The following is a 19,630-nucleotide window of genomic DNA, read 5'->3' as shown; positions in this document are numbered from 1 at the left end:
AGAGTCATGTTGTATGTGGCACTCTAGTAGCTTGTGCGTCTACCAATGTAGCCGTGGTTCTATCCAGGGTTTTCCCTGGATTTTCAAATGACGTCATACGCTCATTATGTTCACAGCTATAACATTAGTGCATACTTCATACTCACGATACTTTTTCTCTCTCTCTGCACCGCAAACTTGCTATAATTATGAGATCAGGATCTCGTAATTATAAGTTAAGGCTATATCGTCGCTAACCTAGGCTACAGGACAAGATAGTGGGCAATGATGGCGCCATCGCTTTTATTTCCTCCTTGCTATCAGAGACTGAAAAATATGTTAAAAATGTTAATGTGGATGGCATTAATATTAGTATATCAACACTGCACAGGCATCTTAAGTCGTTGGGATTGTTCAGGCGGAAGCCCAGCCAGACTGACCTTCTGGAAACTTTCAACTTCAACCACCATCATCACCGCCCACACAAACCACATCATATCGCTAACTAAACTACACACTTTGCCAAGTAAATTGAGGGGTTACTACCTCCTCCCCCGGACCGAGTTTACAAGTGAAATGGCTGTGGGGATGAAGGAGTGCTTGTAGCTGTTACTCTTAATTCAAGGGAATCTGAACCTAGAGCCAGAAGGCAAAATCTGAAATTCCAAGTAAAGGGGGTGATCGCTGTCGGACAGAAAGGCTTCAGAAGGCAAATCACTCTCTTCCTGTAGTAGCAACGCTTCTGTTAATAAAAGAGAATAAATGCTAGATTAAATGCATCATCGCCCATTGTCTTATCCTGTAGCTTAGATTAGCGAGGATTGATAACTTTAAATTAACTTCTCATAATTACGAGATCTGATCTTGTAATTACGAGATCTTTCTCGCTATTATGAGAAAGTAACTCATAATTGCTAGATAAGGTGTCAAACTTTTTATTTCCTTAGTGAATGCAATGTGCTTCCCCATTTCCCTCATCGTGATGACTGGGCTGATAATAAGTCAACAGTGTGTCTACATGTATGTGTAATTGTTCGAGAAAAAAGTACTGTACATTTGTATTATAATACTGGCCTGGGTTTGGGCTGAAAATCTTAGTTGGTGGTCAGGCCTGGGTAGAAATGTCAAACCCTGTGCAGTAGAAGCCTTTAACGCCAACAACAACCGTCGACGAGAAAAGACTCTTCTCAAAGCGGTCTGATTGGTTGCGACATCCGAGTTGTAACTGGTATCCAGCTAACAACTTTCTGTTGTAAATAAACCTAGCAGATTTCCCATTCAATTAAAAATGTTAAAGCAGAAAAAGGGGCAGGGAGGGGTTTGTTTGGTTATGATATTTCTAACAATGCCTCAAAATGAATGTGGAGATGAGTTATTGATGTTCAGATGCTGCATGTAATGCCTTTATTATTCATTTAAAACATATTTAATATTTCGGCACCTCTGTAGTCAGGACCATCCCGTCCCAGCTGGAGGATGAATGGACTGTGCTGCCTCATTGTTTTGTCACTGTCTGCTTGGTGGGCTGCTTCGAATGAACTGAACAGGTGTCTCCACATTGGGCTGAAGCAGGTCTACAGTGCATTAGCACAATAATGGCTGCAGGTGTATTTATTCACTGCTGAGCTCGACCTTCCATCCGAACATTAACACCTTTCTAAATATTCACTTCCACTTTTTCTCACGCTCCCTTTTTCATAATTGTGTGTGTGTGTGTGTGTGTGTGTGTGTAAAGCTCAAATGTTCTTTGTGTAGTTGTAGTCCTTTGATGTGCAATCCTTTGTAATTTCTGCCAAAATTTCGTGAGCGAGAGGAGGTTGCGCTACATCTGATTACAACCCAGAAAACGCCTGCGTCATTGTTTCCCTAACAAAACAAAATGTTAATCCCTATTACACCATGAATAGCTGTGAGATTTATGAGAGATTAAACAATTTGACAAAACCACTGTGTGAACAACAAAGAACCCTGGTGCTACAAAACCCAGATAAACAACAGAATTGCTCATTGAGTGTTGTTGCCCATGCTCATTATTTACTGTGAGTCACCATCTGTATCATAAATATATCTCACATACAGTTCACACAATGTCTCACAAACACAGTCCATCTCCTCTAGATGTACAGTGGTAGAGAAGTATTCCAGCTAACCTTTGGCTTCAACAGATGTTGAACACCGGCAGTCTACGTTTGGCTTGGCATGTGTTGTAGTATAGATAGATAGATATAGATAGATAGAGAGATAGAGATATTTTTTTTTTTTTTAATATATTGCTTTTATGTATTGACTACAGATATTTGGAAGTCAATCATGCATTCCTGTAATCCATGTGTTTAATCCCTGACTGGAAAACCTTTTCTTTGGGATATTACAGTTTTTTTTCCAATTGCTAACACTAAAATGACATGCATAGCACAATTATTTAAACTGACACACAGAGAGCAAAACCTCTTCTCAAATCTCCAAAAGTCTAAACACATGTTCTGCTTTACACACATCTTGCAATTCGTAATGGCACTTTTTAAATGCACTGAACATAGTTCTCTGCATAAGACAACAATCTCACAGCAAGTCACATATTTGCCATTTCAAAACAGTGCCATTCAAAATGACACTACATGAGCTAATTGGCCAACATATGCGCCACTTGGCCAAACACCTCAATGCTTAATTGTTACCACTTCAATCAGGAAGTAAGCACTATAAAAAGACCACATGTGAGCACCTCTTTTTTTTTCTATACATTTTTTCTGCAATTTTCTTTTTCAGTTTCCTGTTTGTTGTGAGCATATTTCTGTTCAGTCCTATGTAAATATATCTGCTGCTGTTTGGTTAAAAATAAAAACAAATGTTTCAACAGCATGTGTGTGTATCTGCAAATATTTAGATAGATACTTTATTCATCCCGAAGGAAATTTTAGGATCCAGTAGCTTAGACAACCTTACACAACAAACGCATATACACACACACACGAATAAAAATAAAAATCACGCACAGAAATGCAATGACCATGATAAGGTCTGTGCATGTGAACAATCTGACGAATTTTCTACAATTTGAACTATTTTTGTATTATGGCAAAGCATAAGAAAAATGAGAGTGCTTTTCATTATGCCCAACATTGTGTAGTTGGTTAGACAAAAATCTGGTAATATGAATGAAGTGTGTGCCATGTGGTGCAACAGTTTGATTTTGATAATGCTATATGTGGTTTTGGTTGCAGTGCTTCATTTTGCAGGATATATGAGATATTTTGCAGTTTGGGTGTGTGGTTTTGTGAATTGTGTTGAGTATTTTGATAAAACCACACTAGTTTGCAAAATTGTGTTTGTAAGATGAAGTTTAAACCTATGTAAATATAGCATCAAAATAAAAAATCTCTCTGTGAAAATAGAAAAAAAATATATCTTTGAATATCACTTCAAAAGGGTTTGCAGGCCACGTAGTGAAAACATTGTGTCAAAGGCCAACATATGAAACAACATATTTTGTATTTTCAGTAGTTGAAGAAGTACTCGCATCATCACACGGGTGTAAAATACTCCATCAAAAGTCCTGCATTCATCATTCTGTTTAAGCAAAAGCATTTTCAGCTAAACTTATTTAAAGTATCGAAAGTAAAAGTACTCATTGTGCAGAAAATGGCCCGTGTAGATTGCTCATACTGATGCATCAATGTATAGTAGCTTATTCTTGTAGTTTGATGAACTTTAAATTTGTTTTGGACTTTTCTCCAATATCTCTTGTCTGATGAAATGTCCAAAATTGGATGATACTCGGTAATTTTACCTCTTTGGGCCTTGGACAGTGTGCTGTCCAAGGCTGCTAACTGCTGCTAACTGCTAACAAGTCATAGACCTCTGAAATGTGATAAGGGGCCCCAGCTCGACACTTATTGTCAGGGGTCACATGCCAATTTGCATACTAACAAATATTAACTAGCTAGGAACTACAGCTGTCAAAATGTAGGGAAATGAAATGTAGCGGAGTAGAAGTATCAAGTAGCATAAAATGAAACTTCTCAAGTAAGTACAGGTACCTTATAATTATACTTAAGTAAATGTACTCAGGTAGTTTCCACCACAGATTTTCAGGTGGGCATCTGCCAAGAAATATGAATATGTATCAATGTGTAGTGTATGTCACTGTCAGTATAAAAACAGCCAAGGGAATTCACTGATGTGCTGCCAACCCCACCCCCCCCACAGGCTTGTAAATTCCCAAAGGCACCTACAGATTGGTTGCAGTCACTTTAGATTCATATGAACAGGTGAAAATCCAAAGTGTTGACAGAGTAGCACGGCCAAGTGGGTTCCTCTGACACCTGCTGTCTGACACAACCAGAGAATGACAAATACACTGATGCCTCAATAGACCCGCAAAACCAACTAGCTCTTTGCTGTCAGATAGGAGTAAACAAGTGAATGAGCTTACAAGGAACTCTCAAACTGCTTCAGATCAGACTCAGTCGAGTGCATCTGGTTGTAAAGTTGTCCATGTTCCCTTTTGGGCTCTGGTGCTTGGATAGTTTTGAGCACACCGGACACACAGCAGGTCTCAGCAGGTTGCTTTTAGCACTCAAACAACTGAGTAAATATCAAAGATAATCCAACCTTTAGCCGAAGGATCAACACCCATTGGTTGGAGCCCGACTTTACTCATTTTATCTTAGATCTGTTAAAACATCAAAGATTCATTTATTGTGCTAGTTACTCATTCAAAATCAGAAATACCACATTTAATAAGTGCAGCTGTTAAGTGTACACTGAAGAGGATTAGTTTGGATTAGAACAGAGTGATACAGGAACTCAGTGGGAACTCAGGATGTCATTTCTGCCAGCCCAGGGAATACTCCCTCCTAGGGAAGGACTTCTGCCACTTTTTCACTGCCAGCACCAGATTCTGCAGTGGATACTGGCCAGACCCCTGTCCTCAACAGATCCATTACTTTTAATTAACTACCAATAATCCAATCTCTTTATATGGTGATAATATGTCAGTGTGGTGTTTTGAGCTTGCTCTGCCGTCCCCAAATAGCCAAAGAAATCAATGATTAATGCTTTAAATATCGTTGTGGATTGTGGAAATGAGGCAACATACAACTCAATGTTAAAATCCTGCCTGTAATTTTTTTTTTTTTTTACATGAACATATAAACAGTATTGGCTTGGGATTGCTTGTTCTAACATCAAAACCATCAGTGGCTTAAGGAATCACCCATGCCAAAAACTGTACCATCATATTTCAGGAACGCATCACCAAACTAGAGCAAAGATTCATTGAAAAACAGAATGAAAAAAAACGTGTGATAAGAGCAATCATCCTGTCATCTTAAAATTTGCAATTTAAACTCCCTCAATTAGCGTCTCCCCATCACCTTGATTTGATTAGGCTGCTGCTCTCTACCTGCTCGGTTGCGATGAGCTCTCCTCAGATATCTGCAGGCAGCTGCGCTGTGATTAGATGTGCTTAGTCATTCACTAAGTGACAAGCAGCACACACACACACACACACACACACACACACACACACACACTCAAACATGCAGGCATAAATGAACACACACAAACGGCTCTCTTAACTTAGCCAAAAGCACAAAAAAACAACTGTAAGTGTAGATCTATATATGTACACAATATTCCCTTATTAACCCAGAAAACACATTTTTACACTAATGTGCACACACTGTGCTTTAAAGTTGTCACATGAGAGCTTAGCAGCTTTAACTACTGGGTATCACTAAGTGTTATTTTGCAAGTAAATGTGCTTTATTCTGCTCAAAAGTATTTCTCCTAAAAATTAAATGAAAAGACAACAGCCGTACACCAGACCATCTTTTAAGGCAAACAGAAAAAATCTCCAGCAGGCAATAAAGCGAGCTATAAGAATGAAAATCTCTCCAGCTGTTTCCTGCAAAAACAAATGAGTAAAGATGTTCCTACGTGATCAAAGTAACAATCTTGATCTGAAGTGTCTGCTTGGATACTGATGCCATCAGAGTTCAGCAGAAAGCTGTGTAGGGGGTTCAGCGAGCTATGATTCATGCTCTTGCTCACCAATGAATATCTTTGCCATGTGAAATTGCCTAATAAATATGCGGCGGATCGCAGTGACTAGGCATGACTGGAATTTTATAGTTCGTAAAGGGACTCAGAAGCTCAAAGGCATAAAATTAGGTCATCACCTTGTGCAGCATGGATTTCTTAAAAAAACTAAATTCAATACAATGTCAAAATACCGACATTAAAATCACACTGAATTGTTTTTATTGCTGTACAGAACACTTAAGAAATGTCCTCTATACAATTATAATGTGACGTTTCTTCGTATAGGAGTTTGGGCTTTAATGTGATTCTTATTTGCTGGCATTTATTTTAAACACATCAGAAGATCCCTTTGCTCTAAAGGGGAACCCTCATTTTTCCCTTTGCAAATTCTTGCAGCCACATATGCAAGAGAAAAGCATTTGCCTCTGGAGGTCGATAAAGTCACCCTGTAGACTTCAAAGGATGGGCAGCTGAAACGAAAAACAATATGTACCTGAAGAATTGCATAATAATACATGGCTTCCTTTTTTTTCCTCTGGACTACTTTGAAGTTTTCTGGACATTTTGTTGGGGCATTTGCAACATGAAAACAGGGAAATAAATGAAGCCGGTGGGAATTGAGTATCAACAAAAAAACAAAACAATTCTTACTAATGCTCTGGCTTTCTTTAAAGACTGGCTAGAAAAGGAGGGGAAAATAACATTTCAAGACACAAATCAACTGGAGAACTAGAATTGATGTTTTTGTGTGGATTGTATTGATCCAATCCATTACTTGTTGTAAACAGTAAATATATTCAATTAGTTATAGTCATAGTGGATAAATGATTGACATGTGATCAATATTTTCTCCATTTAGAGATCTGATGTGTCTTATGTGGGGAGAAAGCACTACATTAACTCACGCTAATATATGCCATTTTTGAGAGGCTTTTCAGTATCAGGTTTGAGACTAAAATAATTAGTAATAAGATAAGAATAATAAGATTAATCTGATTCTCTGATTTTGAAGGTGACTAAAATTCTGATTCATTTTATTGTATTGACAAATAACTATAATGATGTTGGATACATCCTGCATCAAACTGCACTGAAAAAGATGTAATTATTCAAATGGACCTGCAGAATGTTTTTAATAAGAAGAAAACAACTCTCTCCTGTAGCCTTTGAGGCTGTTCATTGCACATCACTAAATAAAAGTGTGGGATGGAACAACAGACCAATGATTTGGCTACTGTTCAAGCTTTACCGATGGGGTCACAAATGTGGGCGGTACTAGAGCAAAGGCCATAGTGTCATTAAAATCAAGGGTTAACCCTTTTAGCATTAAATGTGCTCAAGAATGTTTCATGGCAATTCAGCCTACAATACTAGATTGTGATACTGTATTGCAGTTGTGGACATTTTATTGATCCCCTGAAGGAAGGATGTAGGTGGCGTGCTCTCCCAAAACAAGGACCATATCACTGAAAATGTTTTGGCCTCTGGCTTTGTTGCAGATGGGGACAGTGACAACGTGCAGAGAACTGGGACCAACCAATGGGCACAAAGGTGCAGACAGAATCACACTGATGGTTGGTTAAGAGACAGCAATTTAAGACTATCCTCACCAAAACAACAAAAAGCGGCTTTTTCTTCAAATGTTTTTTTTTTTCAACGTGGACCCTATTTTCCTATGTTTTTGTGTTTAAGTGAGTGAAGGGAACAACAATCTTTGACATTGGTCCAGTATTAAGCGAGATCGCTGCAGTTGGTAGTGGCAAAACAAGATACAATGCAAGTTGATAGGGCAATTGTGGCAGCTTGTATTTACCTTCACAAAAGTGGTTCTTTTGCCACTGACAGGCTCAGATTATTATTCTAAGTGTCTCGCAACATTATGGAAAGGATTTCTAAGGAGGTTGACCTTTCTGTTAAAGAGTAAGATTATTTTTTTTAAACATAAAAACATCTGTGAAATTGCGTTCGCTAAAGCCACCAGACTCCATGTAATTAAACAGTAATTTTAGCATTGTAAAATACACTTTATTCAAAGTCGACAAAATAAAACTACGAAAAGCTGTTTTGGGTCGTCCTTCCACTTTTCCAACCATCACAATTCTAGGTTAAAAAAACAGTAGTTAACCTTTAAGTTCAATCAACTGCACTTTCCTGACAATTGACCTCTTTGTGGTGACTGTCCTGAAATTACATTTTATTTCCTCAAAACAACCAAAGCTGGGGTTACCGCTTCCTCAGTATTTAAAATATGAAGTTCCTGAATGAAACTTGATAGCTGGATTTTTGTACAAAGCGTCTGACTTCCACCCCTGAGACCACTGTTTCTGTCCTGACTACTGTATTACCTTGGCTATGTTTTCATAGCCTGGGAAAACCCTGACGAACTTCCGGCAAATTTGAGATTTGCTCTGCAAGTCCGTCTGGCCAAGAGCCCATTTCCAATTTTTCCAAATCGAGGCACCAATCACATCCGTTGAGTCGGACTTAACACGATGATGATAGCGCAGTGACGGCGAGCAGCTTTTTGTTTACATTCAACATGACGGCCACCGAAGCGCAGCGACCCGTTGATGCTGCTGTCGCTGCTACGTCACCCAGATCTTCCGATTGGTCCGACTGGTTGAAGGACTGTCCAATTGCGCCCAGAGGCATTTGAGTGGCGTCCGTTAGTGACGCCCCTTTGGAAATGAGCTGTAAATGAACCTTGCCCAGACCCACTCTCATTTTCAACTGAGAAGGGTCTGTTGTCAACCAGGCTAGTATTACCTGCTTTTCATGAAGACAATCTTTCCCCAACTATAACCATACCATGATGACCACAACCTTTTTATTAATTTCAACCAGATTAAATGATTTTGGGTGCCTCACCTTTACCACAGGGGTTACATATCAACAGGGTGCGATTTGTGAAAAAAGCTGTGGGAGGGATCATGCACAACAAAACAAACACATGCAAGAGTTAAATCCCCCTTGCAATACCATGGCTACAGTGCCACTCGGCCAGGCATGCCAAACACCTAAATATGCACTTCAATATTCAAATGGAAAATATACCGCTTTCAAGCCGGAGAGCAGAAAAACTAAAAAACTAAATACTTTCACCCAGGAAACGCTCGTTCGTTCCTCAGGAATTTCTCAATCTAAACCACAGACAAAGCCACCAAAATGAATAAAAAAGAAGAAGAAAGGGAAAAGACACAAAGTCGGCCACCGTCTTTCTGGCAGATGATTGGCTCTCTGTAGCCCAGAGGTATCACTTCTCATCCTAATTACTCTTCAAGCTCTGACCCAGTATCAGCTCTTATGTTCTGCCTCGAACCACTAAAACTGACTCCGCATTAGCTAAAAGTCAGGATTTAAATTTTAAGTTCTGGAGCACGATTTGCATTTTCCTCCCCCCTCGTGCCTGTGGATGATTGATGATGACTCATCCAAAAAGACTAATGGGAATGCAGTCCAGGACATACATATTTCATTAGAAAGCAATCTTTCGTGTAATAGCAAAGTGTTATGAATAATCAGATCAGCTTATGACCAAGTGTTTTAACGCAGAGAGGCTGGATTTTTGAGAGTGGAACACCACAGGACACCAAATCCTATTATGGCATCACCATTGCCTGGGTTTAAAGGCTCCGTTATCAGTAGTTGTTGTTAGGTAGTGCACAATTCAACAATTTCAAATATCTATTTTCAAATATCTCTATCGCTGCCAATCCATCCAGAACTCGGCAGCCCAGATCATCACCCGCACCAGATCAACAGACCACATCACACCCCTCCTCCACAGGCTTCCTGTGCCCCACCGGATCAATTACAAAATTCTTCTGCCAACCTTCAAAGTCCTCCACAACCTTGCCCCCCCATACTGTATTTTGTATGTTTATATTTTGCGTATTTAATGTGTGACTTAATGTTGTCTAGCACGTTTACGTTTCATAATGGCCAGAAATTGTTCTCATTCGGCCTACCTCGTTAAATTAATGTTGAATAAAAATAATGTAGATACCTTTCAGACCTGCTTCTTCCCTACACTCCTCCCCGAACCCTTCGTTCCTCCACAGTTGCACTTTTAACAGTCCCGTCATTCAGACTCAGCACCATGGGTGCAAGAGCCTTCAGCTGCTCTGCCCCACGTCTTTGGAACGCTCTCCCACCACACATCCGTCAACTGGACTCTCTTCATCAATTAAAAACACATCTGTTTAGATTGGCATACCCAACACACTATAGCTTTCACCATATCCACCTTGATTTTACTGATATAATTGTTTGTGTTGTTGTGGCCGACATTAACTCACAGTTAACAGCAATGACACCTCAGACCGTTCCAAACATTTTTTTCTTTTTCATAGTCAAAGATCTATCACACTGATGGAACTTTTTGCTGTGACATTTTAAAAACGTGCCTACGGTAAAACCCATCTTACACTTGTCAAATCCTCCACGTGTTTGTTTTCTGTACTTATGCTGCCAGATGTGGACGCCTTCTCCAGACAGCTCACAGTGGGTTGCTACAGCTTGATTGCATTATAACAAGATTATTAAATAAGTATGAATAACCACTAAAATATGTCTATTATAAACCACTGGATCAGTGGGTTCACTTTATACTGCTATGTATATTACAGTTATTTAATCAATTTTAATATAAACTTAAATAGACATTTCAGTACGGTTGGCAGGTGGTAATTAAGAGCTGTCATACTTCCGTTTCAGCTGTAATAGCAGCAGTAGCGTCACCAGCTATACGGAATAATCTAAATGAAAATGTAATTAAAGTTTATTTATGAAACAGTTCATGCTCCTAAATGTTTGAGTTGTTTCTATAAATGCAGCTTCTCCTGAATTATGATTAATTGCTGATTTAGCCACATTCACTCACTCATTCAGGTTTAGGAGAATTAAGTGTCAGCTTAAGCATACTGGTTAGACAAATAAAAGCATAAAATATGAAATAATTGATTCTGATCTGATCAAAAACTCGATCTAGGTAACTTACAACTTGCTGCCTCTCTTTTGCTCCCTAAACCCCCCCCTCCCCCCTGCATCAGGAACTCATTTATCAAAACCGATTTTTTGGTTGTTGGTGTCTTGCTGTTCCTGCTGCGCCTCCAGCCTCTTTCAATTGAAAGCCTATAGATATTGACATAGTCTACGGTGAGTTCGCCAGCACGTTGTGCCAGTTATCAATATATTACATTTTTCTTTTCTATATATTTTTTTTCTTTTCATTGTGGAAATGCCGATGCAGAAAGATAATTGCTGTCCATTGAACGCAGGACGCGCTCGCACACACACACGCTCGCACACTCACACACACACACACACACACACACACACGCACACGCACACACACACTGATTTACTGTCGAGAACAAAGGTCGTGAGTGTGTATGTCGGACATGTAAAGTGATAAAGCTAAAATCAATACACCAAGTTACCCAAATCTAACCCTAACCTTAGATAGTTCAGACATTATTAAGTAGGGTTGTATGCGGTACTTATCCATAGTCAGTGTATTATTTTCTACAGTGGATGGCAGTCGGCAAGCGCCCAGCAGGCAGGTGTACCAACACGGAGGCTACGCAATGTACTGCTGTGGATGGGGGAAGCAGCTAAACATATTTATAGGTGGTATATTGCCACCTAAAAAAGGCCCATATAAAAAAGATTGATATCAGTTTAAGTGTACGCTATATTTAGAATATTTTCACCACTTTACCTTGCCATGATGTTAGATCTTTTGTAACGCTACATTTTGCTTTTACAAACATGCCACAAGCATATTAATCCTAGTTACTCTAGTACAGCGTTTCTCAACCTTCGAGTCTCGACCCCCCAGAAAAATGAGGTTGGTGTTTGCGACCCCCCTCGACGACGAGAGAAAGAGCTGCAAACCGGTGTAAACTGCTGTTTCTACACGCCTCCCCCTGCTGATTTTGAGTGATTATTGTGAATGCTCTAATTAATACATGTAAACAAATAATGCTGACAGTTTACTTTAAGCAGCTGGCACCTAGCCCTGTCCAATGTGCTCCAGACTTTACCTAATTTCTTTTAGTGTATCATAGTTGTTAGAGATAAGAGTCACTCAAAACGTAGTGAGATCTATCCAAACAAATAGAGTGCCAATTGTTACCTCACATTTATTGAGCAGATTCTATAGGTTGCTTTTTACAGTGCAGGCTCTGTTTGTGACTTTTCTCTCGCCCTGACCCACCTGAAAAGCACCCTCTCTTCGTTCCAGGACCTCCTGATTTACAGATAAAGCTCTGAATATAACACATGAAATGTACCAAACTTCACACACATTAATGTAAAAACTATTCCCCAGTCTAAAATATGTTATTTCTTAATTTTTTCTCCCCAACCATCTGGCAACCCCCAAAAACCACTGCTCTAGTACAGTGATTTGGATTCAACTTTCTCCAGACACCAAACGTTTTAAAGGTGCTGTAGGTAGGATTGTGAAGATCCAGGACTTCGCCAAAGAATTTGAACATTGACAACTTCTCAGTCCCTACCCCCCTTTCTTCTAAAGCCCAAACGGTCTCCTAAGCCCCTCCCCCCACAAGGGAGAATTAATGTGTGCACATTAGAAGTGATTGACACGCATTTAGACACCCCCCCCCCCCAGCCCTGATTGGTGCATCTGAACAGGGAGCGGTAGATTTTTGCAAACTACAGGCTGTAGGTGGTGCCAGAGGAGCCAGATTGTTTTTGTTTTTTTAATGACCTGCTTCATGTAGTTCTACTGGAACATAGGGTCAGTTTCAGCAAATATGACAGAAAGTTAGTTGTACAAGTCTTACCTACTGCACCTTTAAGCTCCCTAACTGCCACACTGTCCAACAAAAGCTACTAGTTCAAGGTGAAATACACCGACATAGAGACTTAAGTTTTGGTTTGCATTGCTGAAGCACAATTGCCACCAGGAGGCTCCACCTAAGTCTTTGTTGTGCTGACTAGCAGTGCTGGATGCTATCACTGTGTTGCATCCTCAACAGTGGGCTCATAAAAAATCCATTTTGACTTCATCAACACATTAAACATGTGAATGAAGCCATTTACTGAAAAGTTTAACATCTGCATGAATTTTGCAGAACTCTGATTGCAGAGTATAGTGGCTCTTCCCAACATATTTCAGCCAGATTCTCCTTGTAGTTCTTCCATTACAGATGTTGCTACATCACCATCTAGAACATTGGGGGAAAAGTTTGAAATTCACCCAAATGTTATGTTAGCTTTATGTCATGAGTCAATCTGTGTCTCGGCTCTAATTTCCTGCACGATGTGTATTTTTGCAGCCATGACTCACAGAGCATCAGGGCACCATGCAAACCCTGACTATTTCACAGTTCATCTATCACGATAAAACACTGCAGGGGAATGATATCCATATTCACATGTCCCTGCATTCATTCTCCAGGCCGGATCATTTTAGAGGAAGGGAGATTGCCTTTGGAATAGATTCATTTCTCGCCTTTTATTGACTTCTGGATGATATACAATGACAAACTATATTGAGTCGCATAGGAGAAACTGTAGCTCTTGTCCCTTTCACAATGAGGTTAAAAGTCAGCGTCAGCCACACATAAAAACTAGCCTCTTAGCAGGCTGCATGCTTACCAAAACAGGAACAGAATACCTATGGTTATTTCTGTGTTTTAAACAATTATTTCTAATTGCCCAAATAATTGTGATGTGAAAAGATGCCAGAGATCTAGTGCTAAAGGGTCATCCGGTAGTTTTCTTTTTCCCTTCCTGGTCGTTAATGAGCCTGACCTTTTGTCTACCTGGGACCAGAGCTGGCTCAGGTAGAGTCTTGTGAAACACTGCTATTGTTCATTTTTTTTAAATGTAGCCCACATTGCTCATAAATCCCACTGCTGTCACAGAGACATTCTGCTGCTGGTTTCTTAAACCCCTCTCTCCCAAAATGTAATAAGTTGGCCTTTCCTGACCAAGAGAAACATGTTGTTAGCTTTGTTTTAAAATCCGTCTTTTACTCCTTACACCAACAACTGTGTGGCTCGCTTTCCTGTTTTTTGCCATACAGTCACATTATAGTCCCCAATAAATCGTACAATGCCAAAGTACAGTTCCCAAAGTGGGTTCTGCAGCACTTGACCAAAACCGAACAAAAGAAACTAAAATCAGGCGGTAGGGTGGAAGATACTTTGTGTATGCGTTTTCGTAGATAGGGGAAGCTAGCTGTCCCACACCAGTGTGCTTCATCTGCAGGGAAAAACAGTCAAACGTGGCAGTAGTGCCAAGCTAAAGACCCCTTGAGAGAAAACACCCCCTCTTTAAGAAACATTCAATATTTCAAGCGACTAGTAAATAAGGTAAATGAAACAACTAACGAGGAAAGGCATGATATCATATGTGAATGTTTTTTGTCCTTGAAAATGTAATTGTGAGTTAATTTCATGTTTGAACTGAACAAATTTGTATTCATTGTTTAAGTTTTATATTTATCTGCAAATCTGCACAGAAACATAAAACAGCTGACTTATTGTCCTCAGAGTGAGAATAGGGGTGTAGCTTTCCATTTAGTATTGATATTAGTTCATATATGTTGTATGTTTTACATCAATGTTATTTGATTGTTTTTAATGAAAAATATTTTTCAGTTTGTTAAAAATCAATTCTTACAGATATCCATGGTGACATTTTTAGCTGAAAAGAATGCACATGCATGAGGTGAGTGTGCGGGTGGCATGGAATGGTGCAATTAGAAATAAAAAAAAAATTAAAAAAAATAAAAATCACTTTGTAAGGGTGCCATCATGGTTTGAAAAAGTTTGGAAAGCACAACTGTTCTACACAGTTCTAACAGCACTTAAAGAACTTTGCATCTTGCCCGAGTGTGCCAGTGGGAAATCAAAGCCTCTCCCTTGAGCCTGACACACCAACAACAAGTTCACCTCTTCAAAAGTAAAACCTTGGACTTCAGTTACCAAAGCTTTCTCTCCAGTATTAAAATATAAAGTGAAAGACTATAAACAACTACAGGTCACCAAGGCAACAGTAGCCCAGGCTCAAACTGTCAAATTTCAGCAGCACCACAAGATCACAAATGTAATCAAGTTTTCTGTCCGGGCTTCTAAATGGTGGAATGAGCTCCCCACTGACATCAGGACGGCCGAAAGCCTACACATCTATCGCCGCAGGCTTAAAACACATCTCTTCCGACTTCAACTTGGATGATAAAAAAATAAACGTACAGTTGCAATTTCATATGGCTCTTTGTAGTTTGGCTTATTTAAAGCTAATGTACTTGCACTTGCTTTTTGCTGTCTGGAGTTTGTACCTTCAAGGTTGAAAGCAGTACTCATATTATGCTCATTTTCAGGTTCCTTATTGTATTTAGAGGTTATATCAGAATAGGTTTACATGGTCAGAAAACACCATACTTTTGTTGTACTGCACATTGCTGCAGCTCCTCTTTTCACCCTGTGTGTTGAGCTCTCTGTTTTAGCTACAGAGTGAGGTATCACACTTCTGTTCCATCTTTGTTGGGAGTCGCACATGCACAGTACCTAGGTAAGGACTACTAGCCAGTCAGAAGCAGTATGAGGGCGTGCCACGCTAGCAGCTAAGCAAGCATAACGTGTGTTACAAAGTGACACACGTTCGTCACGGAAGTAAAGGCTGGACTACAACAGAGCTGTTTGGAGCAGTTTGTGAACAGTGTTTTCTGTTGGAGATGGTAAGTCCCTTTGGGGTGGACTTTGGGCTTTTTCCACTTTGTAAACCTATAACGTGCACAAAAAAAGATATATAACTCAATGAAGGAAAGGGAAAAAGCCAAAAAGCATAATATGAGCACTTTAATTGGAAGTCACTTTGGATAAAAAGCATCAGCGAAATGACATGTAATTCATCAATACGTTTAAAAAAAAGTTTAGTTTTTGCTCTTACCTTTCTGTAGACGATCATGTTGGGGGAGTCGTCGTCTGGGTCCACAGTGCTCATGGACCTCATGGACAGCAGAGGCCGAGTCGGTGTCGTCTGGACACTCTCCTTCGGTTCCTCAGACCCTTTGTCGGTCTCGGTCGCCTCCACAGTGCTCAGCTGCTGCTGCTGCTGCTGCTGCTGCTGCTCCTCCTCCTCCTGCTGCTGCTGCTGCTGCTGCTGCTGAGGTGCCTCAGCCATCACTACAGGCTCCTTTTCAGTCGTCTTCTACTGTGTTGAGTTATCCTCTCTTCTTTATCTGCGTCAAGTCTTTCTCTTCCTCCTTTATGTCCTTTTGTGCACTCTCCTCAGTGTAGAAGCTGTTGTAGGGAGAGAGAGAGAGATGAATAAGACCGTACAACTCACCACTGGTCTCCCATCTATCCTGTCTTTTGTTATTGTCTTCTGTCAGCAGCAACGGGATGGATGAAATGAAAGCATCATAAATTCTAGTTTTCTCTTATCTCTTCTCTGCAACTCCTCGTGCTCCGCTGTCACATGAGATTGAAGCTACAGGCGAGACAAGACATGTTGAATTTGTGTCTGGCTTCTCTTTCTTCATCTCAATAATTGATAAGATGTTGGAAGAACATTACAAGCTTATTTGCCATTATAGATAGTGATATCATGACTCGTAAACACTTGTTTTACAAAGAGGAAATAATGTAGGTTTTTGACTCAACTTTTTACATTGACTGATAATATTTTCTAAATCTTCTCTCATACTTTAAAATACATGATAGAAATGAAAAAGGGAAATCTCAGACACGTGGATTTTAACTTATTGGACTCTTTTCCACTCTTAGTTAAAACTATCTCCCACAAAGTCCTACAGAGCATATTAAATTAATAATTAAATAAAAATCCCTCTCTTTTGTTGTATGTTTCGATGTCAAAACATGTCAAATAACGTTTTAATAGTGTAGGCTACATTAGTTTAATTTAGGTAGCGGGAAATCAAGAAATAATTTTAGCTTTATTTCTAAAACTGCACATTTATTTTCATTATCGGTTTGTCCTTTGTCAGAAGAACAACAACACAGGAGGAGAGAAGACAGTATGTAGTATGTAGGAAGAAGAGATAACAGTAAAATAGAAAACACAGGAGTTGGTTAGAATAAAGAAGATGCAAACTGAAAAGCTGCCAATCCAAACAGACCAGACCAGTACTACGAAGCAAGATTTGGTCTCTTTTATGTGAACGCGTGCGTTGTTGGATTGGGAAACCCTGGGTCGATTGAACTAGTTGTGAACCACCATCGTGAGAGGTTATGTGGGACCGCGGTTGTTAGGTTAGGTGAAGCCGAGTAACTGAAATAAATCCAGTGGATGTTGATCTTGATTCGTAGTACAGGCCTCTGTTCCTCCTCCTGACTCTGCACTCTACCGCTCTCCATATAAACTCTCTCGCTCTCTAAACTAGTGTCCTTGCAGCTTATTACATCCCAACCATAACTGGGACCAGTATTCTCTTCACTTAGTCCATCCTAAATGGAAGACTTAACTACCTCTTATTACTCATCAAAGCACATTCACTTCCAGCCAGCTGGTGTCCTTACTGTCTGAATACAACATCATCAATGTGCAAAATCAACTTCAATTCTTAAATCTCTGGACTCAGTCTATCACTTGAGATTCATGACCGGTCATGTCTATGGTACACATCATTGTATTTTATATGAAAGTGTTGGGTGGGTGGTCTTTTCTCCAAGAAAGACGTGAGACTCACTGGTATCTCATTATCTATAAGGCTCTTATTGGAAACTACCACACTGACAGAACTTCTCCATTACTCAGAGGGACCTTATCAGACTCACTCAGCTGACTGGTTTTTGCTTCATGTTCCACGAGCTTGGTCTGAAATTGGAAAGACTGCTTTTAACGTCAGTGCACCCGACTCCTGGAACAAATTACAACACTTCCTTATCAACTCACTTGTGCTTTTTGGACAATTTAGAAATCTGGTTTTAAACCTGCAAACTTCTACTTGTAATTGCTTTATATAATTGTACTTTCTTTTGCAACCTTATTACCCTAATTTTTTATCAAATAATTTTTCCAATTCAAAAAGTTGTCTTTCTATTTTTCTTATGATGGTGTCGCTTCCTTTCTGTCTTGTTTTGTTGCCTTTGTAATTTCACTCGATGACATTGTAAATGAGGGTCACCCCTCAATGGTCTCTCGAGTATAAATAAAGGTTGAATTAATGAATGCATGCATTGGGAAATGTAACCTGTATTGAATATTGTCTTTGAACATTTTAAGCAATTCCTTACTTGATTAAACTTGTGCAAACCGCACAAAAAAATACAAGTCCTCACAAGTTGCAAAGGCTTCTTTCTGTTGAAGGTTGATGCAGTTGCATTTTCTCTAATATCAATGACTTATCCTTTTCTACGATACTGTGATAATCTCAACACATGACAATTTTATTCCACTTTAAGTGATTTATCAGTGATGTCAACTTCCTTTTACGCAAATAAACTATACAAGGTCAACCTGCTTTATCTCAGGAAATAATTGAAGATGGAATGAAGTGAAGTGAACTTTGTGATTAAATTGCCAGTAAAATCTTCCTCCCTAACCTTTTAAAACGGGGCCTGTGCTCTCTCGTTTCCAGGCAGGTTAAAGTAAAATACTTTTGAGAAGATCAGCACACTCACAATGAAACGCTGCGGTGCAAAAAGCACCAAACAGTCAAATGTGGAGGAAAGAAGGCTCCGCTGCACACTTCCTGGACCTTCATCTGGCAAATGTTTGACAAAAGCAATCCCTGTGCATTTAACTACATCAAATAGACCACACCTGTGCTTTGTCATGCAAGTGCTCATGGGAAATGTAGTTTGCATTTGTAGATCCCAAGTCCAAATACATAGGAAGTTCTAGAAATATACAGTAACATTTCACAACAACTAAGAAACAATATAATAATAATAATAATAATAATAATAATAATAATAATAAGGAAGAAAATACAGCACAAACTATCTGGGAAGTCATAAAGAGACGTATAACCCCACAAATACACCAGTAAACTCTGCGTATATATTTGTTATATACTTGTTGCGAATTATTGAAATATTGAGCATTGAGTAAGACCCCAGGTTTGCTCTGTTCTAATCTGATTACACTTACATTAATTAAGGAGTACACACCATGTTAACACAATATCATCTGAAATAATTAAGGTTACAATTACAATTGATCATATTACCACAAACCAATTACTGCACTGGGACTTTTATAGGCCTCTGGGGGTCTGGGGCCTCGGAGCAATGCCCACTTTTCTCAGTTGGAAAATAACGAACAATCCTTAAAGTGACAAGCAGCAGGATAATTAAGACCAGAACATCCACAGGTTTGTCCTCTGATCCTTTGTTTTAAAAGAATAGTTCAACATTTTGGGAAATACTCTTTCTTTGCAAGAGGTTGATGAGAAGACTCTCCACTCTCGTGCCTGTATAGAAAATATAAAACTACAGGCAGCAGCCAGTTAGCTTAGCTTAGCACACAGACTGGAAACAGGAGGGAAACAGTACAATAGCGCCAGGCCAAGAAATAGTAAAAAAAAACTTCCTGGAAAACCACAACTTGTTGTTTTTTTTTGTGCAGATTAAACAATAATTAATTAGTGAACTTGTGG

General features: G+C 39.4%; 1 protein-coding gene across 2 annotated transcripts in view; it reads right to left on the bottom strand.

Annotated features, from left to right (window-relative positions):
• LOC144533724 (regulator of G-protein signaling 6-like) overlaps positions 1–19,630 on the bottom strand; it is an 88,858-nt gene that overhangs the window by 65,847 nt on the left and 3,381 nt on the right. The window contains exons 1-2 of one of the 2 annotated variants that reach the window (XM_078275270.1): positions 18,651–18,742; positions 15,955–16,307 (exon numbers count right to left, since the gene is read on the bottom strand). In XM_078275270.1, the coding sequence (XP_078131396.1) occupies positions 15,955–16,188 (234 nt within the window). In that variant the 5' untranslated portion in view covers positions 16,189–16,307; positions 18,651–18,742. Of the gene's footprint in view, positions 1–15,954; positions 16,308–18,650; positions 18,743–19,630 lie in introns of those variants that run through there. The other variant, XM_078275269.1, reaches the window with a different exon arrangement.

This window comes from Sander vitreus, chromosome 18, assembly GCF_031162955.1.
Source record: "Sander vitreus isolate 19-12246 chromosome 18, sanVit1, whole genome shotgun sequence".
NCBI classification, from domain to species: Eukaryota; Metazoa; Chordata; class Actinopteri; order Perciformes; family Percidae; genus Sander; species Sander vitreus.
This window is presented reverse-complemented; position numbering and strand designations above follow the sequence as displayed.